Raw genomic sequence first — 26,446 nt, forward strand, 5'->3', positions numbered from 1 at the left:
CTTGGCCTTATGAGGTGAAAGGGTTTTTGTTGGAGTCATTAAGTTAAGGATCTTGAGGTCATCCTGGGTTACCTGTTACCTGTGTGGGCCCTAGATCCATTGATGACCATCTTTATAAAACAGGAGCGAAGAAGACAGACAGAAGAGGAGAAGGTCATGTGAAGACAGAGGCAGAGATTGGAGTGATGCAGCCACAAGCCAAGGAGTGCCTGGAGCCACCAACGGCTGGAAGAGGCAAGGAATGGATTCTTCCCTAAAACCTTCCTAGGGAACATGGTCCTGCTGAGCCCTGGATTTTGGATTTCTAGGCTCCAGAACTCTGAGAGAAGAATTTTAAGCCATCTACCCAGTTTGTGATCATGTGTCATAACAACCCTAGGAAACGAATACAGTGAGGTATGCACAGGGGTTAGCACAGGGCCCAGCATCGAAGAAACACTCAGAGAATGGTGACAAAAAAAAAAAAAAATCAGCCCTTAAACGCCTCCACAGTTCCCTTCTTAGAGACACGGTCTTCTGGGAGATTGTGTCCCCGAGAGCAGGCAGAGTTCAAATCTGCATTGTTAATTCCCAGAGAAGTTTCTAGTGCAGCTCATAATGGTATTGATACTGAGAGTAAATGTAGACCTTGAGTTTTGTGAGAGCAATTTAAGGATGACAGACATTTTCGTTAATGTGTAGCCAAGAAGATTAAAGAGCCTCTCTCTGCAGCGTCTCTTTTTAAGTGCCTGCGGAAGCAGCTACTAGGACCGTCTGCCTGGGGCAGCCCAAGATCCACCTCAGGCACAAGGGATGTGAGTCGCTGGACCTTCAGGAAGGCCATTCCGAGTCCATCCCCAGGTTGGGGTCCGGAAGGTGTTGGGAGACCCCTTGTAGGACCTGCTTGTAAACAGTTGTGATGTAGCAAAAAAAAAAAAAAAAGAAAAAAGGCAATGCAGGGGCAGTGCAGTGGCCAGCAGCTTATGGCTCTGGAGATGTCTGTCCAGTAAGGCAGCACCAGTCACTTGTGGCTATTTACATTCAAATTCATCACGGTCAAATAAAATTAAAAATTTAGTTCCCCACTCATGCTAGCCACTTTTCAAGTGCTCAATAGCCATATGTTACTAGAGGCTACTGTATTGGATGACTCAGATTTATAGAATCTTTGCATCATCACAGAAAGTTCTATTGGACCAAGCTGCTCAGCCAGGAGGCTCTGTGAGTCACCAGCACTGTGACCTCCAACAAGGAGTTCTCTGCTTGTCTCAGACACTGTCTCTGCCTCAGTGTCCCCATCTGTAAAATGAGGGTAATGACAGTATTTACTTCATAGGATCAGGATCAAATGAGATACTAGATTCCAGGTGCTCAGCTCAGCGTCTGACGTGTGAGTGCTCAGTAACTGAGAGTGCTCCTTATGGGTAGAGAAATAACCTACAGCAGAAGAGTAAGGCAAGCACACGGCCTGGGAGTCAGGAGGCATGGGCTTCAGGCTAGATTCTGATATTTACCAGAGGCTGTAGAGAAAGGCCTTAGTTCTAATCCCTGCTCCATCAAAGCTGTGTGGCTTTGGGTAAGTCACTTCACCTCTCTGAGTCCATATAGCTTACCAGAAGAAGAGAATTTCGAATCTTCCTGATCCTTTGCTTCCAGGAAAAGAAAAGGGCTTTATAAGCCTAGTATTCTTTGATCCCTGCTTTTAGAAATCTTTCAGAAGAATCAGAGGAGTGAGCAAAGATTAAAGTTCAAAGATCATCACTGGAGAATAGCTAATAAAAACAAAATCTTGAAATTAGCCTAAATTTCTCCTAATAAGAAAATAAACACTTGATGGCGTATCTGTATGATGAACTATTATAGACAGGCCACATCATTTTGTAAAATAATATTACATAAAAGAGAAAGTGTTTCTATTTAAAACAAGAACTTCTTTAAAGTTATACAGTGTAGTCCTAAATTTATTTTTAGAAAGCATTTGCATCTATCTGTAGAATAGAATCCACCAATATTTTGACAGTGATTTCTTCAGGATGCTGGACATTGATTACTTCTTTTCACCTTTCTGTATTTATCGGATTCTCTATTAGTTTGTAAATGGAAAACCTCACACATGCAGAAAGCTGATGACCTAGATCGTCTCTAAGGGCCCTTGGAGGGCTGACATTCTGTGACTCAGCAAAGGGGTAGGAATAATCTGTTTGCAGCTTCCAAGCCACCACCCCCTCCCATGCAGGGAGGTGGAAGAAGATGGGTGAGGGCATGTCATTCGGTCTTTGGCCTCCATCCTGACAGGTGTCACTGAGAATAGCTGATGCAGACTGAGGCCCTGAATCTTGCCAGAAAAAAGGATAGTTCAGACACCCTGTTCACCCCTGACCACACACAGTAGATAAGTCGTAAATGTGCCCTCAGTGACTGCGGGAAGGCGTGAACTGTAAACCAAGAGGGACTGGAGTTCGCACTGTGCTAATTGCTTTCATAGGTTTTTTTTCTTTTAAATCTTTAAAGAAGGAAATTTGGGACAAATAAACTTTTTATTTCCAGTAAGCATAGGAAGAACTGTTCAACCTTGCTAGTAATTTAATTAAAGTAAATTAAAACTGGGACTACAGATTTTTCACCTAGCCAAGAGGCTATTTCTGTGTTTTGTTTTTGTTTTTTGTTTTTGGTCACATGCGTGGCTTGTAGGATCTTAGTTCCCCAACCAGGGATTGAACCCGGGCCATGGCAGTGAAAGCACTTAGTCCTACCACTGGACTGCTAGGGAATTCCCAAGAGGTGACTATTTCTAAATTTAATAGTGTCAAGTACTGGTGAAGACATGTGGAATCAGGCAATCTCATGTGCTGGCTGTGTATATACATTTATCAATTGATATGAATGTTCTGGAAAAAAGTACACCATAAGTATCAAAACCTTAAAAATGTAGAAACCCTTTGCTCTCGAATTTTTTTTTAATAAATTTATTTATTTATTTATTTATTTATTTATTTATTTATTGGCTGTGTTGGGTCTTTGTTGCTGTACAGGGGCTTTCTCTAGCTGTGGTGAGCGGGAGCTACTCTTCGTTGTGGTGTGTGGGCTCCTCATTGCCATAGCTTCTTTCGTTGCAGAGCACAGACTGTAGGTACGTGGGCTTCAGTAGTTGCGGCACGAGGGCTCAATAGTTGTGGCTCATGGGCTTTAGAGCACAGGCTCAATAGTTTTGGCGCACAGGCTTAGTTGCTCCGCGGCATGTGAGATCTTCCTGGAACAGGGATCAAACCCGTGTCCCCTACATTGGCAGGTGGATTCTTAACCACTGTGCCACCTAGGAAGCCCCTGCTCTAGAATTTTTGCTTGGAGGACTGGTTTTTATTCTAGGGGAGCAGTCAGAAATGGGCAAAAATTATATGCAGAAGGTATTGAGTGTGCCTTTCATCAGCTGGAGGGGACAAATGAGTCACATTTACTGCGAAATACTAACGTTTCAGCTCAGAAGCCTCACCCGCACAGCTTTCAGACCCTCAGCTTTCAGGTATTTCTAGGGGGGTGCAGGGACTATCCCATGTACTCAAGCACTCTTTGCTCTGACCTGCTTGTTGGTTCTCCTGCACAGAAGCCATCTAGGGGAGACGAACTCATATCTTCCTGTGTGACCCCCAGACCCACTCCCACTCTTCTCCAGACTGTTCTCTGCCCTGGAGGCTGTCCACAGGACTACATCCTCTCTACCAACTGGATTCAGCCAGTGGGGGTGTGAAGATCAGAAGACAGGTCAGGACAGTGAGGTCAGCTCTTCATCCCCCAGCCCACCGTGGCCAGCCGCCAGGGTACTACACTGTACACCCTGTCCACACCTTTGCAATAATTCCTAAAACCTCCTCGAATTTCCCAGTTTGTATGCCCTCTGAAGTGGTGTGCTGGAAAACCAACTCTCCAAAAAGCAAAAGTCCTGATTTGCAGTGTTTATAGATTTCACTGGTATAAATACTTGCACCATGGCTGATGGCCAGCTCCCAGTGGTTTAACAACTGGCTGATGAAGACTCAGCACACCACTGGGCCTGCCTTACCTGGGGACTCTGACAGGTGTAGGAGTGTCGGGGCACTGCCTCTCCTGCAGCAGCTTTCAGCGATGATGCAGATTTCCTTTCTAGGGGGCCACTGCCCAGGGCCACAGGGTCACTCTGAGCCTTCCGTTCTTACCACCCCAGAGTCTGAGTCCCACAAACTGTGGCACGACAAGAGCTCCACCCACCTACATCCATCCCTCCTCCCCTCCTGGTCCCTCCCTACCCGCCCCCCCCCCCCGCCCCCAGTCTTAAATCATGCTGGCGCAAGGCTAGGAAACTGACAACTGCTGCCATCTTCCACTTCTATGGCTCTCTCATCTCTATTCCCAGGTTCTGATTCCTAAACTGTGTCCTTATAGAGCCAACCTTCTGTGTACCTGTCAGTTCAGGGAAAACGACTTTGGATGCCAGTGAGGGTGAAGGCCAAGGCGGAACAGGTCTGATGATCAGCAGAGGGCGACTCTGAGTTCCAACAGACAAAGAAACAAGCACCATTCTTAAATATCCAACAATGGCATGATCAAATATATTATGGTTTACCCATAAATTGGTATATTATACAACTTTTAAAAAAGTCTTATGGTATGGGAAAAATGATTAGATTCAATAATATTGTATTATAGTAAAAAGCAGATTTTTTTTCTGGTCATATGCTACAGCATTGGAAGAATCTTGAGGACACTATGCTATATGAAATAAGCCAGACACAAAAGGACAATTACTGTATGATTCTATTTAGATGAGGTATCTAAAGGAGTCAGACTCATAGAAACAGGAAGTAGAATGGTGATTGCCAGGGCCTGGGGGCAGCCAGAAGTGGGAGTTGTTTAATGGGTACTGCATTTCAATTTTGCAAGATGAAAAAGTTCTAAAGATCTATTGCACAGCCATGAGCATACAGTTACCTCTACAGAAGTGTACAGTAAAAAATGGTTAAGATGGTAAAACAAATTATTTTTAAAATGTGATTTTTTTTTTCCCCAAGCCAAACAACAAACAACAGCAAAATCCCAAGATTCTCTATTTATTCATTTCGGTGTTAGAGATGAGACAGTGAGTAGGGACAGTTCTTGGCCTGGATCTCAGGAAGCTTACATCCCCACAGGGAGACCTGTTAATGGAGAATGCATATGAATAAATGTAAAAATACAGAGCAGGGAAGTGCTGTGGAGGAGGGGCACCCAGTGCTCTGAGCATGTTAAATCAGAGCACTGACCTGGCCCAGGAGGTGAGGTGAGGACAGGACACCAGGACTGAGTCCGCAGGAAGGGAAGAGCTCATTAGCAGGTGGGGCCAGAGGGGGCGTGCCCTCTGGAGTCAGAGCACCTGCACCCTTTTATGAGTGTCTGGAAGGATGCATGACCCCTCCCCTCACCAGCAATTCCCTCTGAGTGGTGTGTCAGGGTTCTCATTGTGCCTTATCTTCCTCCTGCCCTTCTCTGTTTTCCGTCTTTTCCATGGTGAGCTTGGATGATTTTGCAGAAAGGAAAAGGCATTTAAAAAAGCCACCTTGCTACACAGATGGACCGCAGGGCTCTTTACTCACGCTCCTCCTTGTTTCAAAGAGGATTTCAAGCCGCTTACGATTATGTTTATCATACAGTAGGCTAACATACCTTGTTGCTAAGTAAGAAAAATGAGGCGATGGGAAAACATGGCTACAAGAGTCAGAGGGAAAAGGAGCTAGGTAGCCCTCTACTCACAGGGAGCGAGGCTGTCCTGCTCCCCGGCAGGGCTCGCCTCGTCATTGGATTCAGATACTGGCATTTAATTGTCCTGTTTTTGTACTTTGTCTTCTCTATTGAAAAATCTTTTGTTGTGATTTCTTCTGCCCCTCATCACTCTCCCTCCCTTAAAATATAGCATTTTATCTTTTCCTTTGTGATTTTTCGCGGTGTTAAAAGATCCATCCTCACTCCCCCACGGGGAAGGGGCCCCATCTGCCCCACCTCAGCACGGGGACGGATTCAGAGCCTCTGCACAGCATGTCCTCAAATGTCTGTGAGCAAATTGCTTAGCCAGGGCTGCGGGACACTCACACCCTCCTCCGGCAGCACTCAGCCAGTGACACACCCTCGGCAGGGGCTCAGGGCATGGGTTGCCAGTTTGATTTATGGGACTTATTATCCCAGGTGGTGGCAGAGAATAGAGATTGATTCAAGAGGGTTTAAATAAGTAAGTGGATGCGCAAGCCAGAAAGGGCTATAGACTGAGGAGAAGGGGTTTGTAGAGCAGCTGAAGCAGACATCCTAAAGAAATGGCGGTCCTCTTGAAAACAGCACTTGGGGGAGTCAGGAGGGACAAGGATGGGCTGTGGCGCCAGCAAGCACAGGTGCACATCCGGCCCCATCACGTCACATGCCAGGGGAGTGACTCTGGGCAAATAACAGGAGCAGGAAGACCTCTTGTGAGGATTGCCCACAGGCATGTACGTGTGTATGTATTTGTGCGTATGGAAGCACACATGTGTACAGGTATATGCATGTGTATATGTGCATGTGTCTCCATCTATACACAGATGCGTATGTGTATGTTTGTATATGCATATGTATGTGTATGCAAATGGCTATGTATATACATACATATGTGTATTGCGTAGTATCTGCACATGTGCATATATGTACAAATGGATATGTGTGTCTGTGTATATATGCGTGTGCGTATGCATGTATACGTGACTGTGTATTTGCATACGTGTGTGAAGCACGCCCTGGCAGACTGTAGATGCTTGATAAATGAACTGCCCTCCTATATCACTGCCCATCGATTCCATCTGTGCAGCAGTGAGCATCCTGATAGAAGAGTGTACAGAGCACTTCTGAAGCTCCCCCATCACGTGTCCTCAGCAATCTCGGGTTGTTTAAGCCCTGGTTCTGTACTACTCCTATCACCAGTGACAGTAACCGTTCCCCCTCCAAATCACGTACAATGTCTTCCCGCTGCTATGGCTGCATTACAAATCCCTCCAAAACATAGGGGTATAGAGCAGCCATTCAATTTGCTCATGTATTTTGTGAATGGGGACTTCATAGAGGGTGCAGAAGGGGTGGCTGATGTCTGAGGCCTCAGCTGGGGGCCTTGAAGGCTGGGGGCTGGAGTCCTCTGCAGGCTCCTTCACTTACCTACCTGAGAAGTGCTGTTTGCTGGCTGAGAACGGAGCTGGGGCTGTCAGCTGGGACACCTACATGGGGCTTCTTGGCTTCTTCACAATATGGTGGCTGGCTCCAAAGACAGTGTCCCGAGAGAGAGTGCCCAGTGAACGCTGTACCACTGTTGATGACTTAGCCTTGGGAATCAGTGTTATTTCCACCACATCCTAACCGCAAGGCACGTACAAATTTCTTCCAGGTTGAAGGGGAGGGGATGATGCCACCTCTGGATGGAGGAATGTCAGTGTCACATTGAAAGAAGAGCACATGGGATGGGATGTGCATCAGTGTAGCCATCCTGGCCATCCTGGGAAAACGCAGTCTGCCACATTACCTGCGCAGTAGCTGACATGATCTTTTATTCCTCAAAAAACACTGAGGGGCTAGCTATACATATCTCCATTCTAGAGAGGGACACACTGAGGCTCAGAGAGGCAAAGTAACTTGCCTTGGGCGATGTATTTAACGTCTTTGAACTTCAGTGACCACCCCCTATAAAATGGGGAGAAAAATCTCTACCTGTGGGCCTGCAGTGCTTATTACCTTATGGGGTTGTTGGAAGGTCGAAGTTGGGGAGGCGATTTTGTGATCGCTAATCCTTTGTGCCAATACAAAGCACCAGTCTTTATTGCTGTAGCATCATTAGTGCCTTGCCTTCCACCTACAGTTATCTGTCCCACACAAACCCCGCAGCCAACCAGGGACCAGGGTTTCCACCCACATACCCTCGAGGGCGAGGCATGTCGAAGCTGTTTGGCAAGGGTTTGGTGCAGCAGAAAGATTGCACCCCCACCCCTTCCCTGCCTGTTCCCATTTTCCGAGGGGCAAAGGACCTCGGGAGGAATGCTAAAGTGTGTCTGTAAATTCCAAGTGTGTAACCCTGAACACCTCACGTAGTTGGTTTTGAGCTTGTAGCCTTCCAGTTGTATGTAAAAAAGGCTGTCTGTTGTACTGTGCATCTCTACCGCAAGGGAGCAGAAGGGAAGACCGGCATTTTTGCATTAGGTCATGGGCAGGAATTTTCTGGCTCCCGGGTGGGCCAAGGACCTTCTTGGAAAATCACTCCTCTAGGGATGCGTTCCAGGCCCTGTGTCCTTCATTGTCAATGCAGCATCTGCAAGGTCTGAGGCCTTGAGAGACCGCCTTTGCTATGATGCCCGTTAAACAGACGATTTACTCTCCTGTTAATAGGATTCAATTAGGAGAGGGGCGGGGGAAGGGAGCTAACTGCTAGAGAGGGTGTAGGGGCCTGAACACCGCTCTCATTTCACGGTCTGCCGGGCTGGCAGCCTCATAGCAGCCGAGGCAGGGGTGGGGGAGGGGCTAGAACTCATTCAGCAGGCACGGGTTGGCTGTGCCCACCTCCCCAGGAGCTGGGGGCACTCAGAGGACCTCCGGAACCTCAGGTGGCAGGTGTCTGTATAACAGAGGTGAGTTTTATGTCTTACAGGAGCACCAGGCTCAGTAGCGAGAGCCCCCGGCTCTGCAATCTAGATGGGCCACCCTTAGAGCAGGTGACCGTGGACCAGTAACTTAAGGCCTCTAAGCCTCAGATTTACTTTCTTCAAATGAACATCGAGTAAAGTGAGGGGTGGAGACAAGCTAACCACTAGAATCATGCCTGATACTTAGGGGAGGCCCAATACATGGCGTTTTTTTTTTTTTTTAACCATTCTTTTTTAACTGTTATTATTTATTTATTTGGTTGTGCAGGGTCTTAGTTGTGGCACACAGGTTCCTGAGTTGCGGCACGTGTACTCCTTAGTTGTGGCATGTGAACACTTAGTTCCACTTGCATGTGGGATCTAGTTCCATTTGTATATTTTCTTTGGAGAAACATTTATTCAAGTCCTTTGCCCATTTTTTAGTTGGGTCATGTGTTTTGTCGCTGTTGAGTTGCAGTGCCTTATGCATTCTGGATATTAACTTCTTACCAGATGAATGACTTGCAAACAATTTCTCCCATTCTGTAGGCTGCCTTTTCACTCTGTTGATTGTGTCTTTTTTTAATTTTTTATCGTTTGTGGCTGTGTTGGGTCTTCGTTGCTGCGCTAGGGCTTTCTCTGGTTGTGGAGAGTGGGGGCTACTCTTTGTTGCGGTGTGCGGGCTTCTCATTGCACTGGCTTGTTGTGGAGCACAGGGTCGAGGTGCACAGGCTTCTGTAGTTGCAGCACATGGGCTCATGGCATTTCTTTTTGTTGCTGCTTTTTAATCCTTACAAGAACCACTTTAAGGATGAAAGAAGCAGAGCGAAGCATGGTTTTACCTGCGAATGCTGCTGCTCACTTGTCTCTCCTATTGATGAGAGCAAATCTCTGCCCATGAGCCCAAACTCTAATGTTTGGCAGTCTCTGGGAGGCCATAGGGCCAAGCAGGCTGTTCCTGGACCTGGCTGGCTGGAAGCAGTGGTCAGGCTCTCACTGTTCCCAGATTCTGCTTGGTTAGTCTTTAAAAGGTGAGTTTCTCTTCCCCTACCCCAAATCTCCACCATCTCTAACCCTCATCACTAGCCTTAAAAATCCCAAGAGCACAGATGGGAAAATTGAGGCTCAGAGTGGTGCTGTGGCCTGCCTGGGGTCACAAAGCATGCAAAAGCCAAAGGCTGGATTTTTTTGGCTGCTCCAGTGAGGAAATGCCAGCCCCTCAGTGGCTGACAAGCCCAACCCCTCAGAGCTTCAACTCCTCCTCCCACCCCCATGTCAACAAAAAGAAACTCATTTTCCATTCCTGGCTTCTCTGCCAGCCCAGAGAGACTGAGTGAAGAAGAAATGTTTCCAAATATACCGGGATGGTCTTTCCTGACTTCTCAGTTTCGCTGTCTGTTGTTTGAAATCTGTTTCCCACCAGACTAGGGGAATTGCAGGTGCAGTGGTCTGGGTAACAGCTGCCGTCCTCTGGTACCTGCTCTCCCAAGTTTGTGTCCTGGGGCTGTGTGCTCAGACTTGACCATGTTTGGGCATGGAGGGTTGTCTCAGATGGGAACCAAAGACTGCTTCCCCAGAGACGGGCTGGGAGCCCAGACTTCCTGCTGGAGCTCAGGCGGCCTCTTTTGGGGTGGGGGGCCAGGCAGAAAAGTGCCTGCAGAAGACTCACAGGCCACCGGGGAGACTGTGAGTACCAGGTTGGGGAAGTGGTTTCTCCAGAGACTGGGGCTGGAGGGGAGATCTTCATGGAGGGAGGCTGGCAGTGGGAACTCCCTTCCCCAAGGGGCTGTCCGTCAGGATTCTGGGTTCCAGAGGAGCTGACGACAGTGTCACTCAGGACTAGAACTGGATCTGTCATCCGGTGGCCTGTGGGGGGCCGGGGGTGGGGGTGGGGCTTCATGGCCTGGTCACTGTAGTAACTCAGTGCTCTGGTCCTCAGGTCTCAGCTCCCAGAGCAGCCAAAGGTCAGCAGCCTAGAGAGCGGGACCAGTTCTGGCACTTGTCACCAGGGGAGGGGGTGGGACAGAAACAGGGCCAGCAAGAGCACTGGGGACTTTGATACAAACCTCAGGGTTTTCTTTGTTAATGTAATAGTTAATATTTATTGAGGGTTTGTGTTGGGCCAGGCACCGTGATAAATACATGATGTTCGATACATCATTTGATCTTTATCAGAATTCTGGGAAGCGGGTATAATCATACTCGTTTCACAGTCATATGGTTGCTAAGCGGCAAACCCAGGAATTAATCCCATGTCTGTAGACCTCAGGACACCCCCCGCCCTTCACTCCACCAGGGCCTTAAACACTGTCCTCTATGCCCTGTTCTCTTAAGGAAAATGATGTCAACCCAGATACCATGTCACACAAGACCTTCCAAAATCCTGCCTTGCTTGGCCTTTCTTCATCTTTCCTAAATCCATCCCGGACCTCCAGTGACTTTTCTAAATGGGAAGCTATATCCCCAAAGTCCGGAGATATTTAGCAATTCTCAAAACTAAGGTCTTCTTAGAATCTAACCGAAATCCCTCCTTTTACAGCTGCAACCCGTTTCTTCCTCCCCAGACCTCAGGGGGTATCAGTGGTTCCCACCCTTCCTCCTGTCGGAAGGCTCTCACTATGGATGTTGAATCCTATGACCATATCTGTATCCATATCCTCACCACATGGTTTTATCCTGCATGGTCTTAGGAGAATTTATCAACACGCTGCAAGCCCACTCCCTCGGTGTGGGCAACAGTCTCATCAGAGCCTTGCAGACAGGTGGGATCTGAACTAGTGGCAGTTTCCAGACCGCTTTTTGTCAGGGGAGCCTCCTTTCTCCTGAGTTCTCAGACCCAGTAGCACAGGGTCCTGCCTTGCCCAGCCTCGGGAGTGCCCAGGGGCTGGGAGGATACAAGAAGCTGTGCAGCAGAAGGGCCAGTGCCCCTGGGAGGCAGGGACTGATTAGCCTGGAAGTCAGGGCAGGCCCCCCAACGATGCCCCCACTTCCCTAGGAAAGGATGGTTTTGTTGTAAGTACTCAGCCTAGGTCCTCCCTCCAAAGTCGGATTCCCTGTTGGCCCCAGAGACTTGTGTTCCACAGTCCTGGGCTGGGGCCAGGCGCCAGTGACTGTAGATGGTCCTGGGGAAGCAGGCCATGTGGGCTTTTTGCCCATCCCCAGGTCATTGTGTTCCTTTACCTGCAAAAGCATGGATGGGCTTTTTAAACTGGTCCCAGGTAAACAATGATGTGGACGGTCCCATTTGCACAAGATGGAGGGACAGAGGGACAGAAGTAATAGGACAGAAAGGAATTGAACAGAACATCTTTCTCTGTCAAGGGAACATATTTTCCCTTGTGAGTTTGTAATGTCTCAGAATGTAGGGAAACCCCACTTCTCAGTGCCCTAAACGTGGGAGGAAAAGTCATCATTGGATGTCATCTCTGTCACTGATCTTGGAGGGAGGGGCAGGGCTGTAACCTTGGTATCTGACCCTGGAATCTCCTCTTTAGGAGACTAGGGGAGGCGGGACACCTGGAGTGGGGGAGGGGGGTCAAGGATCTCTGATTGGACACTTGAAACAGTCCAATAGTTAGAACAGAAGCCTGAGTAGAAAATAAAGCACTTTGCTGAAAATCCCTTTGGACTAATAATGCCTATCTCCTGGATACGTACTAATTCATACAAATATTATGTTTATTACTTTAGGGACCTGGCGGGGGAAATAATTTGTAGGGCTAAAATTTCCCCTACAAAAGGGATTACAGAGAAAGACCCCATGGCTCCTGTATCTTTGGTAGAACTGTTACTTTAAACAACAAACGAAACAACAACAAAGGAATTTACTGAAGGCTTTGGGGCAACTCACAAGGGATGGGAAACCCACACAAGGACAGAAGCCCGCTAGCTCTGGCTCCAGGTGGCACACAGGTGGCAAGGGTGACACTCCTGGAGGATGTTCAGTGCGCCCAGCAGAGAGGGAGGGTCTCTGCTTATTTTGGGGTGAGGCAGATCCCCAAAAGAAAAATGAGGGGCCTCTGGTCAAAGAAGGGGGAAGGGAGGAAGCTGCCAGCCACTTCCCCCAGTCTGCTTTGGCCCAGGGGGGCTCAAGTCCCCATATAAGAGAGCAGCTGCTGAGGTCACACAATGTGTTCTGCCCTCGCTTGAAGCAGGGAGGTGGCCCTTACAGGATCCCCATGACAGAAACACCTCCTGCTGCCCCGATGCCCGTGGCTGCCCTGTGGGGGCCCTGTTCCCCTTCTGCGTGCTGCCCCCACCCCGCCAGCCCTGCCATGGGACTGTTTCAGCAGACCTGTGAAATGCTCCAAGTTATTCTGAGATAAGTGTCCTAGGAGAAAAAGCACGGGTGTTCCACTTCTGCAGGGAAGATATTAGTTTATCTCCTGTATTTGTTTCTTATCGGTGCTGTAAAAAAGTACCAAAAACTTGGTGGCCCCAAACAACAGAAAACGACTCCCACATAGTTCTGGAAGCCAGAAGTTCAAAACCAGCAGGACAGTGGCAAGGCTGATATCAAGGTGTCAGCAGGGCTGCACTTCCTCCAGAGGCTCTAGGGGGCAATCATATTTCCTTGCCTCTCCCAGCTTCTGGTGGCTGCCTGCACTCCCTGGCACATGGCCACATCACGCCAACGTCCGCTGCTCTGGTCATGACACCCTCTCCCTTTTTGTATCTAATCTCACTCCATTTCCTTCTTATAAGGGTCCTTGTGGTTACATTTAGTTCTACATGGGTAATCTAGGATAATCTCCCCATTCCAAGATCCTTAATTTAAAATCTTTTGCCATGTAAAGTAACAGTCGCAGATCCTAGGGCTGAGAACAGGTGCTTCTTGGGGGCCGTTATGAGCTTGTCACACACTGTGTGACCTTGGGCCAGTCACTTTACCTCTCTGAGCCACAGGTCCTTCATCTGTAGACTGGAGATGATAATACTTGCCTCTCAGAGCTGGTGGGAGGCTTATATGGGGTCAAAAAAGCCCCCAGTGGTTGCCAAGCTCCGTATAAAAGTGAAGATGATGTTGATATGTGAGCACCTTCTCCTCTCACCTGTCCTCCCTTCTGTGATTACCTGTCACCTGTGCTGATCTCACGTCTATGTGCATCTGGTCTTAGAAATGACTGCTGTCCCTGGTGGACATGGGGAAGAAGCTGGTGATGGCCCAGAAGCGGGGAGAGACCCGAGCTCTTTGCCTGGGTGTGGCCATGGTGGTGTGTGCCGTCATCACCTACTACATCCTCTGCACGACCATGCTGCCCCTCCACCAGAAAAGGTACCGAACCCTCCCAGTCTGTCCCCATCCTCCAGCCTCTCCCCTAAGGGTCTGGTCTGCAAGGAAACCCAGGCTTCTTCTTACCCCTTTCCTTGACCCTCACACCAGGCAGGAAGGTCTGGACAATCCTCATTCTTAGAGTCAAGGGTTCAAGTGCAGCGAGAGTAGGTCAGACTGGGCCTGCATGTCTGGGATTCTGGAACTTGGGGGTAGAGATGCAGGAGGCCCCTCTCACAAGGATCAGAGCAAATGCTCCAGTGTGAGTTTGATCCCAGGAGGAGTCAGAGAGTCACAGAATTTTGAGGCTCATCTGCCATTTGACTCTTTCAAAACCTCTGAGTCTAGTGGGCATCTATCTTCCTGCTGAATATCTCAAGTGATGGGGAGCTCACTATCTCAATTACACACACCATTTCATTTGGGGGCCTTTCTGATAAGTAGGAATTGTCTACATGCTGCTAAAATCTGTTCCCCAGGAGCTGTGCTCTGAAATCTCAGAGAATGTCCCATGACTTTGCTCTCTGACACGTCAACTACTTGAGCTTTTAAAGGAAACACTGTGAAGTGCCTGAACCGTGCTCTCATGGGAACAAATATGCTTAGTTCTCTCAGCCTGATCTTAGGATACGATCAGGGCACGCCTCTGGGCACGTTCCAGCGGCTGACCGCCTCCTCCTTCTGGCAATGTGTCTCCTGCCTGATAAACGGGAGATGAGTCACAGTTGATTCACTGGTGCGTTGATGTGCCTGTGCGCCTCTCCCGGGCCTGCTCCTGCCTCACTTTTTACAGCACTGGAGCCATTCCAGGCTGGACTCTTACCGAGTAAGGCACCGCTCAGAGTAGTCATGTGCCGCCAACATGTTTTCTCCAGGTGAAGCACCATCCCCAACATCTTCCCCGCCTGGGGAACAAATCAAGTCCCTCCTCCATCTACTCCTTTTAGAGGAAAAGGCACCGATGCTGAAGCCATCCATACCTGGCTTCAGGTCCTGTGTGGCCTTGGAAAAATGACTCGACCTTCCAGAGCTTCTCTTCCACCCTCTGCAAGATGAAGATGATGTAGATAAGGGGTCTGAGGTTGGGCTGCCCGTCAGAATCACTGCGAGGACTTTTAAAAACACACCAGGGCCTGGAGCCCACCCCCCGTAGAAATTCTGATTCACTTGTTCTGGGGTGTGGTTTGGACATGAGAATCCTTAAAAGCTCCCCAGGGCGTTGCGTGAACCGCCAGGGCCGGAACCATTTATGTAGATGTTGTCCAAAAGGCCGAAAAGCATTGCTATCCCGACTCTACGATTCCTCCCCTGGGTGCACGGGTTCACACTCCTTGAGTGCTGGACGCTTACGGCAAAGGGAGGGTCTTGGCCTTGGGTCTCTGAGATGTGTATGTGTGTGCATGGTCTCCCCAGTGTGTGGACTCAGGAAACCATGTGTCACCTGATTGATACCGACATCAGGGACCAGGAGTTGCTGGAGGGCAAGAGGGTGCCCCAGTACCCGTGCCTGTGGGTCAACGTGTCATCCATGGGCCGGTCGGCCGTGCTCTACCACACGGAGAACACGCGGGACCGGAACAAGCAGGTACTGACTTGGGGGAATGGGGTGGGGTGGGTGCACATGCCCTTACCCCTGTCCCTAACTGTCTCCCTGTTCCTGCTCTGGAGAGTGGAGCCTGGGAAAGATAAACCCACTTGACCCGGGGCCACAGCTGGGATGCGGTCCAGACAGACTTAGCTCTTCTGTGCTGGGGTCAGACAGACCTGCCACTAACCAGCTGTGCGCTGGGGCAGCCGACCTGGCCCCTCTAAGCCTCAGTTTCTACATTTGTTGAAGTGCTGTGTGAAGTCAGAGACTGTATATAACGTGCCAAGCTCGATGTTGGGGCGGTAACAGGCACAAAAAAGAAGCTGTTAATATTCTTACTTCATTCTGTAACGTGAGTCAGAGGCGAGGCCAGACCCAGCGCTGACCCCACAGATGGGAACCTCTGAGACCGCCTCCCTCCGCCCCGAGGAAACCAGAGGTCCAGGTTGGGAGCCAAGACTTGGGAGATTTTCCCATCACTGCCTCTTGTTACCTCCCACCCTGAATCCACCATTGTAGCCCTTTCTATAGGAAACACACGTTGGCGCATTTTCCTTCACTCATTTCCTCGCTCATTCATTCAGCCATCACTGAGCACTTCCCGTGTTGGGGGCTTTGGGTTCAAGAAGACAGAGCTCCTATGTGAAATAATACCCAGTAGAGAGGGATCAGTGTCACAGAGAAGAACCCCAAATAGGATGGGCGTTAAAGGAGGGAGTTGCATTTCCTTTCACATTGAGGTGAGAACATCAGAAAGGCATTTGGGTTAAAAATCAGGCAGCTACTGGTTACACAGAAATACAGAGTGGGGCATACATCTCAAGGGCTGGCAGAGAACAAGGCACGGGGAAGGAAGGCCAGGTAGAGACAGATTCCAACACCTGCAAAGACAATGTCACAGGATGGGGTGCAGCGAGAAAAGGCTTCAGAAGCAGCCTAGGGTCTATGCTCAGAAGCCCTCCACACAACCAAAGTATACAATTAAACTGGGGTGTTTCCTCCTGGTTGTTTTTTTGGTTGTTTTTTTGAGAGAAGCAAAACTTTAATGAAGAATGCTACACATTATGGAAGGTAATTAGCTCTCATATTAAAAAACTATTACAGAAAACACTTCACTGAATTTTATTTTTTGCTAAAAAGACAGTCTTCAAAGATGTCTGAGAGAAACAGTGAGCACAATATGGTAGGAGAGAAGGAGGGAAGGTTGAATTCCAGCCCAAGACCCTGACACAGCACTGTTAGGGAAGCACACGAAGCAACCATTTTATAGAAAATGGGATTAGGCATTTATATGCAATCAGGATTTTTTTTTTTTTCCTTGAGCTTTAACAGTTCAGCATAAGGAAGGAGATTGGGAAGGAAAGATGCAGGAAGGGCTAAGCTTATCCACAATCACCATTTTACAGAAAACCACACTGGTTCAACCACATGAGACATGCAGGTTAGTCCTCCCCATGTAGCCCATCAAATATGTAGAGCAAATGCCAAGGCTGTCGGGGCTCGGGGTTGATGTACTGGGTACACAGTTTTAAAGAGTCTCTGATTCCACCAGGGCTGCTCTCTCATCAGCCTGGGCTGGGAACACATAAAGTTCCTTTGCATTTGCGTCAAAAGGCCACAGCTTTGCCTGCAACAAGTTCACTCCAAATAATGCTTGTGGTCTGGCTTTAACACGGAGTGAAGTCATTTGCAACTCCTAATAGACTCCACTCTTTCCTAGGGGAAGGTTCTACTGATTGCCAGGGATTTAAATTCAAGCAAACCATAAAGAGGGGAAATACTAATGATATTCTGGCTCTGTATAAGCTGAGCCTGTCTTCCCTGCCAAGGACCACCAAACTGTGGAATTGAAATTGATCAGCAAAGCTGGGGCTCCTCACCTCTGTCTGTGTGTTAGATCCACCTGGGGGACTTAACAAAGCCAGGGTCCCACACCAGACCCACTGAAGCAGAATCTCTGGGCTCTCCAGCTCATTCTAAGGTTCCTTGGGAATTACTGCTGTGAGCAACTGGGAGTCTTTAAAGGGTTCGGGGTCCTGGCAGCATGATCAGGGTGATGTGGAGGAGCGTGGGGTTCAGCTACTGGGGAGAGAGGTGGGGGCCCCAGCAAACACCCGCGACGGAGCTTGGGCAGGGATGGATACTGACAGTCAGAACCTGGCAGCTGACAGGATGGGAAGGGGCAGGGTGCCTGGGGGGGTTGGTGGAATCATCGATGGTGCTGGCGGGGGGTCATGGAGAAGTGGGTCTGGGCAGTGCAAGGTGGCCTGACTTGTTCTGTCATCACTAGCATGACTCAGCCACAGCGGATGGAGCTAGAGCTCCCAGACCCACCTGAATCAGCTCCTCCCAGGACCTCTTCTTTGGCGTCAGGGACCCCTGATTTATTCAAGGATGGAGAAGCAAATTTTCAAAGACGAGCAGAAGTGATCACTGGTGCGATGGGGGTTGGGAACAGGCTGTCTCTCCGGTCCTGAGGCTGCCAGTTCAGAGGAACCAGAGGCCAGATCCTCCACCCAATGGCTCGTCAGCAGCCTGTGAGACCTGCCTCGGTCTGGCCTTGGAAGGACAGTGCTGGCAGCCGCTGGATGTTCTATCTTTTCTCCCACAGCACCCAGACGCCACCAGGAGTAGTGCTAATGGCAGGTTGCCACTCTGGCGTGACAATGGAAGTGGCCTTCATGGTTTTGCCAAACAGCTGGGTTGGTGCATCAGCTGCTTCTCCTTTGTTCAACTCTGGGGTGCAGGGAGCCAGTGCTCCAGGCCAGTGGGGTGTCCACTGGAATCACATGTGAAGGGCCCGGCAAGGCTGTTTCCTCCAACCCGTACTCTGAGAAAGGGGGTTGCCAGCCCACTCTTGGATGCTCCCATGAGACTTAGCCTGGGGGTTCTAGACCCCTTCCCATGGTCTGTGCTGAGGACAGGGACACCGCAGGGCTTGGGGGAGAGGCTGGATCATTTGAGATCCTTTTGACAACTCATGGTTAGCTGAACCCAAGGCAGGGAGAGAGGATGCTAGTGGGTCCCAAGCCTCTGAGGTTGGCTCTGCACAGTAAACTCCTGTCCAGTGTCTAGAGGACATAAAGCATCTACAGTAACCCCAAGCTGGCAAAGAATAGAGTGGGGCCCCAGGATGGGCACAAGTCCCCACTTCGGAGCTTGTCCATTGGCCCCGCCTTAAGGGAAAGAAGGAGTGTTGTTGCCATTTCATAGTTGAGTCGCAATATTATTGTTATTATTAACAGCATCTTCCATTTATTGAGCCTGAACTATGTCCTGAGCTCTGTGCTAAGCTCGTAAAGTGCATCATCTTATTTAACTCGCATGACGATTCTACTAGGCAGGCACCCTCACAAACCCAATCTACAAGGCTCAGAGAGGTTGAGACACGTGCCAAGGTCACACAACTGATGGTTGAACTCAGGCCTGTCTGATTCCATTGCCACACCTTTGCGCATTGGGCTAGGTTACCCAAGGTCACAGTCGGAGACATTGGGGAGACTAGAACTAGGACCTCCGAACTCAGGATTCTGGGTCCATCTGGTACTGGGACCCCATAGTACCCAATAAATCTGAATGCCAGAGTCCTCAGGAGCCAGCGTCTCCCTAGCCTCAGCTGCTCCCTGACTGGCTAGGGATAGGAACCTACACCTAATGCAGCTCCCCCGCTTTCCAGGCTGTCAGAGTTGTGATGCAACCACATCCTTTATACTGCTGGACTGAGTGCTGTCAGGGCAGACAGCTTCGGGGCAGGACCTCATTTAAACACAGGGGGTAACCCAGGCCTGGGGAGTAGCTGGCCCAGCCATGTTACTCATTTTGATCTTGGACATGATTGGACTGGGGCAGTGGTCCTCAAACCTTAGTGCAGGAAGGAATCACCGGATTGCTGCGCCCCACCCTCAGCGATTCAGAGTGAGTAGGGAGCCTATGCTTATGGCCAGCCCTCCAGCCCTCCAGGTAGCCTGCTTCGGGGGCGGGCTGGGGGGGACGGGGGGTGGTAGGGAGGGGGGGAGGGAGGGACCACCCTTGCAGAACATCTGCCAGAGGCTCACATGAGCAACGTTCAGACCTCCCAGCACGGAGCAGAGATAAAACCAGGGTCTCCACTTTGTGCCTTCTCTGCGGATCTTTCCAGCTGGACCCCATCTGCCCAGGCCAGAGGTTCCCACTAACAATGATCAGTGTCAGAATTAAGTGTGTACTGAGCTCTGCCCACACAAAGCTCTCTTAAATGCATCCTCTCTTTCCTTTGAATCCCAGTGTCAAATACCGGCTGGCCAACATCTTTTGTTTGGCTCACTCAGAGTTAGACCTCAAAGGGTTTTCAATCCAAATTTTCTCCAATATTTTAAAATTGTGAGAGTCCACATTACGATCTGGTTTTCTGGCCTCTCTTAAAATATTGGCATCCTGGCTATAGTAGGTCTTCCGGATGGCCTGGCATCGGTTGTCCACGATGGAGTGCTGACTGCCTGTCTGGATGGGTCTGGCTCTCTCCATCTCAGCAGGCCCCACCACCCCCTGACAATTCTCCCAGGCACCAAGGCAAGTGTCCCTTGTCACCTGTCACCTTAGTCCCTCACTACTTCATTTGTGGTCGTTATCTGCATGAGCCTTGTAGGCAATTGAATGTAGGACCTCTGCCTTGTATCCACATATAGAGCCCACTCAGCCTGTGTCCCCCATGGGTCTCCTTAGACAGTTAAGTTTGAAGTTCTTCAATAAACTCATTTGAACAAGATATGGCTATTAACCCCTTTAAGTGACGAAGACATCAAGGCTCAGAATGGGAAGCAATTTGCCTAAGGTTCTACAGCCAATGGGAGCAGAGCCAGGGCTCTAGCTGGAGCCTCTGCCTCCTGGTGTGCAGTGTGTACCCTGGGCAGCTCCAAGGCCATCACCCTCCCTAACAACACTGTGTGGGCACCTTCTAGAACCATGCAGCGTGCAGCGTGCAGCGTGCAGCCTGCCAAGCGCTGGGCAGTCTGGACTCCCACTCAGGGGCCTGCCTCCAAAGCTGGCGTTTTTCTCTATTCCATGCGAGGCCCTGAGAAACAAGGACTTCCAACCCCATAGGTGCTCTTGCTTCTCCCCACAGTGCTCCTACATCCCAAGAAACGTGGAAAACTACCAGATGGCCCAGGCCGATGTGGAGAAGGTTAGAGCCAAATTCCAAGAGCACCGTGTTTTCTGCTGCTTCTCCACGCCCCAAGAGAATGAGACCAGCGTCCTGTATCAGCGTCTCTACGGGTCCCAGAACCTCCTCTTCTCCCTCTTCTGGCCCACCTTCCTGCTCACCGGTGGCCTCCTCATTATTGTCATGGTGAAGATCAACCAGTCCCTCTCCATCCTGGCGGCCCAGAAGTAGACCCATCCACGCTGCATCCCTGCTCGGGCCGCAGGGGACTGGATAGGCCCCCAGGCTGCTCCCCACTTATGTCCCCATGCCTCCTCCCCCTGCCTTCCCTCTCTCCCCCTCCTATGTTGTCTGTCTTCTGCTTCGTGGATGGTCTTTGGGAAATCCCTTTGTTAAGTCATTTCCTGCTCAAGAATGCACAATGGCTCCTCAGGGCCCAAGAGGATGGAAGGCCAACCGGTGATAGATCTCCATTCCCTGTCCCCACTCAGCTGACTCAAACCTGTTTCCTGCTGTGCCACTGTCCACTGCACTGATGACCATGATTCTGACTTCTGTGCCCGTGTCCTGGGGGTTGGGTCGAAGACCTGCTGGTCCCACCCAGGAAGCCATCCCTGGCAAACCTCCGTTCCTTCTTTGAATTCCACAGTGAAAACAACAGCAGCCCCCATAGACAGAGGACATTTAGAACACTGCTTGCTTGCAGGATTCTCAGAGCTATATACATTTTTATACCAATATTAACAAATATAGGTACAAACTTCTGGTCTTAAAGTCATGGAGATATATGTACAGCATGGTGACCATAATTAATAATACTTTATTGTATATTTGAAAGTTGCTAACAGGGTAGGTCTTTAAAGCTCTCATCACAAGAAAAAAAAGTTGTCACTATGTGTGGAGGTGGATATTAACTAGACTTACCGTGGTGATGATTTTGCAATACATACAGATATCAAATCATTGTTACACACTTGAAAACTAATATAATCTTATATATCGATTATACTTCAATTAAAAAAACAAATATATAAAAAATAACAAGAGGCTGTAAGGAAATAACACTAAAATGTATCAAAAATATTAACAGTGGGATGGTGGTTAATTGTAATTTTCTTCTCTCTTTTTATTTTTGGTACTTTTCTAAAATTTCAACCATAGGAAGGTTTGGTTTCACTGTGATTGTTTTTTAACCAGAAAAGTAACAGTAGATGTGATTTTGGAAAACAGTTTGAAGGGGTGAGCTCCCTGTCACCAAGCAGATGGAAGTGGCCTAGGGAAGGGGCTGAGCTCCAATCAGAGACGGGCTTTTGAGAACACACAAGTGTAAGAACCCTATATGGAGGGAAGGTAACCACGGAGATGGGGATTTATGGTTTACAACGTAGATAAATACAAGGCACTGGCCATGCAGGGGAAGCCTGTCTCAGACTTGGAAAGGGGATGACTGGGAGAAGCTGTCATCTCTACTGTTACCACTCCAAAAACTTGTGCTAGAGCAGTTGTTCTCAAAGTGTAGTCCCCAGACCGGCAATATCAGCATCCTGTGGAGGCTTGTGAGAAATGTGCAGTCTCAGGTCCTCAGCCCAGCGCTGCCAAACCAGAAACCCCAAGTGGGTGCGGCTGGGAGTGGTTGGGTGGGGTCCGAGGAGGTAGGCAGAACTCTGTGTTTTAACAACGGCTGCAGGGGACTCTGATGTGCGCTGGAGCGTGAGAACCACTGGTGTAGAGAACCAGGGTCCTGTCCCTGGGCTTTTCGGAACGAATCAGTGACTTTTTGTCAGGTCAAGTCCTGAGCTGGACTTGACGTTAGACGGGTGTCTCTGAAGTTCCTCTTGCATCTGTGATTCCAGATGCAGCACCTGGGTGTGAATCCTGTCCCCACTTCCGCCAGACTGCCTCTCTCTGATTCTCAGTTGTTTCATCTATAAAAGAGAGACTCCCCCTTTTGGGTAGTTGGGAGGGCTGAATGAAGCTTTGACACATAGTAGCTGGTCAAATGGAAGCTGTTGTTAGTTACAATAACAAGTAATGAACACTTAAGGAACTTCCAGAAGCAATTATATAAACAATAATGTTAACTAGCGTTTATTGGTGCTTATTGATTCCATGCCAGGCAGTTTAGCCTTGTAAAAATTCAGTGAGGCACTCCTGAACCACCTCACAGATAAGAAATAACGTAAGACAGTGATTATACGTGTGGATGTGCAATGTGTACCACCTGGCTTCAAATACCCAACCCTGTTACTCCCTAGCTGGGTGACTTTGGGCAAATAACCTCTCTGTGCCTCAATTTCCTCACTTACAAAGTAGGAACTAATAATAGTATTTCCCTTTTTGGGGTTGTTGTTATTAAATGAGTTATTGTATAACGTTCCTAGAATAGCGACTGACACATGGTAAGGGCTATATAAGATATCATGAAAAACTGAGGCTCTAAGAGGTCATTGACCAAGGTCAACGGTGTAGGAAGTGAGGAACTGGGAATCAAGCCTTGGGCTGTGTGATTCCAGAGCCTGGCCTGTCAACCACAGTATCTGAGCTGACTCAGCTCAAGGACTGAGGGTCCCAGCCATCCAAAGACCCAGGGCCAAGGTCAGGAAGAGTTTTGCATCCCAGAAACCCCATCCTCATGCAAATCAGGGATCTGGGGGAGCACCTGGAATCTGCACCAACTTCTGTCACTTGCAGCCAGGGATCCCTAATGCAGCTTCACACCTTCCAGGTTCTTACTGGAGACAATCCTTCCAAGAGGAGGTCGCACACCATTCCCTGGAGTTTCTTCCTTCTGGGGCCTTTAACATTTCGATTCCTGTGAGTCCGGAAAGTCTCAGTTGTGATATTGTCCTATAATTCGGTAAGATATTTTCTTTGGGGGAAATTAGGTAAAGGGTACATGGGACCTGTCTGTGTTATTTCTTACAACTTCATGGGAATCTACAATTCTCCCCAAAATTTAAGTTTAATTTTAAAAAGAGAAGAAAAAAGTCCCCATCATAAGTCTCATTTACAGAGGTTCTTTTGCATATGGTTTCCATGCACCTGCATCTGGGACTGAAATACACTGAAACTCAGACTATCCAAGCAGTCCCTGCAGGGGAAAAGACCATGACTTCTAGCAAAAAGTACCTGGGGATGCCCAGCCCCCACGGCCCCCTGCATTATTAACAATGACCTTCATTTGCTTGAGACAAATGCCTTCCTTCTGTCCATGAGTTTAGCCTGTTTCTATCAAATCCCACACCTGCCTGCTGCTCACAGAACTTCATTCCCAAGATGAGCGTGAATTCATGGGCATTTAAGCGTGATGGAGTTAGACACGGAGGACACGGAGGACAAATTTTTTTAGAATAATGGCTGCTTGGAAGCAGAGAGCTCTTATCAGTTCTTAAAAAAAATCACTCTACTAATGAAGTCTCCGGCTGCCACTGTTTTTGCTTTTTCTCTCATGGGCCAGTGACTGACACCTGGAGAGGTGCACCTGGATCGCTCCCCCAGATCTCAGATCCCCCGGTGGAGATTGGCAGCAAGGGGAGGGGGAGGGGCAGAGAGTGCCTGCCTTCAAGGAGCTGATCATCTTTTGGATGCTCTTTCTCCCTCCTCCCCCACCATTATTAAGGGCTTCCTTCTCCACAGTGACGGACCTAATTTACGCAAATTCAAAATAATGCGATGAAAAATATTACTAAGATCTCAATGTTTGTGACTTCCTGAAATGGTGCCAGCCTTCCCCACCCCCATCAGCAAGTCATCTAAAATTCCCCCTAACTTCAAAACGCCTTGGGTGTGTGGACTGTAGATTGCATCTACTCTATTGCTCATTGGCAGTACAGGCTGGTGCATAAGAAAAGCCAATGTCTTTTGCATTTGGGGAAATTTGGATTATATGAAATATTTGCAAAGATAGTGTTTGAACAAAGTGCAGATATCTTATACTTCACCAGCCACTGCCTGTTCACTTGTAGGGAAAAGAGAAAGACCAAAGCAAAATCAGAAAGACATGAAGAAGTTCACTACACTCTAGGGTAACGGTTCTCAAAGTGGAGGCCTGCAAGGTTATGAAACTCTTTTTCATAATAATATTTAGACACTATTTTCCTTTTTCGCTCTCATTCTTTCACCAGCATATGTGGAATCTTTCAGAGCTTATGTGACATGTGATATCACAAAAGACTGAATGCAGACATGAGAAGCCAGCTGTCTTCTATTAAGCCAGACTTTAAAGATATTTGCAAAAAGGGAAAACAATGCTACGTTTCTCAATAATTTTTTTGGAAAATGTAATTATTTCTCATAAAAATATGGTCTTTTGTTAACATGCAATGGGTTTATCATTGTTGTTTTTAAATAAATTCATTTAAATGAAGCATTCTGAGTTTTCATTTCTAAAATGGTAAACATTAGTTAATATAACCCATGGAAACCAAATCACTTTGGAGTCTTCAACATATTTTAAGATTGTAAAAGTATGCCAAGACCAGAAAGTTTCAGAACTGCTGGCCTAGTGTGTCCAGAGACAGGCACGGTCCCCCTGCTCTTCCCAGCCATGCCCTGTGCACATCCAAAGCCCTCCTCTAAGTTTCATTAGATCCCTGCTCGGGGCCAGGAGGAGAGCTTCAATTTTCCCCATCTCTCCTGACTCCGGGTTCTCTCTTCCACAGATGGGTTAGTTTATGAACTATCTTCCTATTCACAGGTGCTTTCCTGGACATTCATCATGTCAAGTCAAATACAGAATTCAGCATCTTCCTAGATTTCCACAACTCTCCCTTCCCACTCATGTAAAACATGTGCTCATCAGTCAACTTCCTTAAATGCTACAGAGGTTAGGAAAGAGATGTATATAAACGCAAAGCAATCAACTCCCAACTGAGTGTTGGACAAAGGTGGTAATTCATCCCAAACCTTGCACAATTAGAGAGACTAATTCTCCCTCAATTAGAGAGACTTCAGTCTCCCATAATCTCCCTCATCCCATACCAACTTCCCTTGGTATACATAAAACAAAAACAGGGGCTTACTTAGCATCTGCAGCTTTAAGACACGTCTTCTCACTCTACTCCCAATGAGAGAGACTGTTGCCCTGAGCCCTCTGTCAATTCTGGAGCTCATGCTTTCCAACACCCCTTTGATTTCTTACATTCAAATACGAACTCATATTCTCTGAGGGTCAGTAGTTCTTTAAAGATTGTCTGGTGCTTCTCCACTTTCTAATCTGTTGCTTGACCTCTCCCTGATAACATTCCTCTTCAGCAACAACCTATGTCAACATCTTTTTTTTTTTTTTAATTTTGTTTATTTATTTATTATTTTTTGGGGGGGGGCTACACCAAGTTCAATCATCTGGTTTTTTTGTTTTTGTTTTATTTATTTATTTATTTATTTATTTATTTATTTATTTATAATTTTTGGGGGGGTACACCAAGTTCAATCATCTGTTTTTATACACATATCCCCATATCCCCTCCCCCCCCCACCCCTTTGATTTCTTATATTCAAATACAAACTCATATTCTCTGAGGGTCAGTAGCTCTTTAGAGATCGTCTGGTGCTTCTCCACTTTCTAATCTGTTGCTTGACCTCTCCCTAATAACATTCCTCTTCAGCAACAACCTATCTCAACATCTCTTTTGACACATAACTCACTGTACTGGGAGGTAGCTACTTCCATTTTGGGATGTATTTAGCAAATTACATCTGGAACAAGCATCTATTATCTGTAAAGATAAGAGCTAACCTTTGTTGAGCACCTGGAGGCCAGGATCCAGGCTAACCTTTTATATGGATGGTTCATTTAACCCTAACACTCTCCTTTAGGCTGTTATTATTATCTCCAC

The 26,446-nt window shown here is 48.2% G+C and overlaps 1 protein-coding gene across 1 annotated transcript; it reads left to right on the forward strand.

Moving 5' to 3' along the window:
* The first annotated feature begins 10,058 nt into the window (after positions 1–10,058).
* Positions 10,059–24,957, forward strand: KCNMB1 (potassium calcium-activated channel subfamily M regulatory beta subunit 1). Its single transcript, XM_057729336.1, has 4 exons — positions 10,059–10,295; positions 13,727–13,884; positions 15,295–15,466; positions 20,571–24,957. The coding sequence occupies exons 2-4, from the start codon at positions 13,751–13,753 to the stop codon at positions 20,838–20,840; spliced, it is 576 nt and encodes a 191-aa protein (XP_057585319.1). The 5' UTR covers positions 10,059–10,295; positions 13,727–13,750; the 3' UTR covers positions 20,841–24,957.
* The last annotated feature ends 1,489 nt before the right edge of the window (positions 24,958–26,446 follow it).

The sequence above is a fragment of the Hippopotamus amphibius genome, chromosome 1, assembly GCF_030028045.1.
Source record: "Hippopotamus amphibius kiboko isolate mHipAmp2 chromosome 1, mHipAmp2.hap2, whole genome shotgun sequence".
NCBI classification, from domain to species: domain Eukaryota; kingdom Metazoa; phylum Chordata; class Mammalia; order Artiodactyla; family Hippopotamidae; genus Hippopotamus; species Hippopotamus amphibius.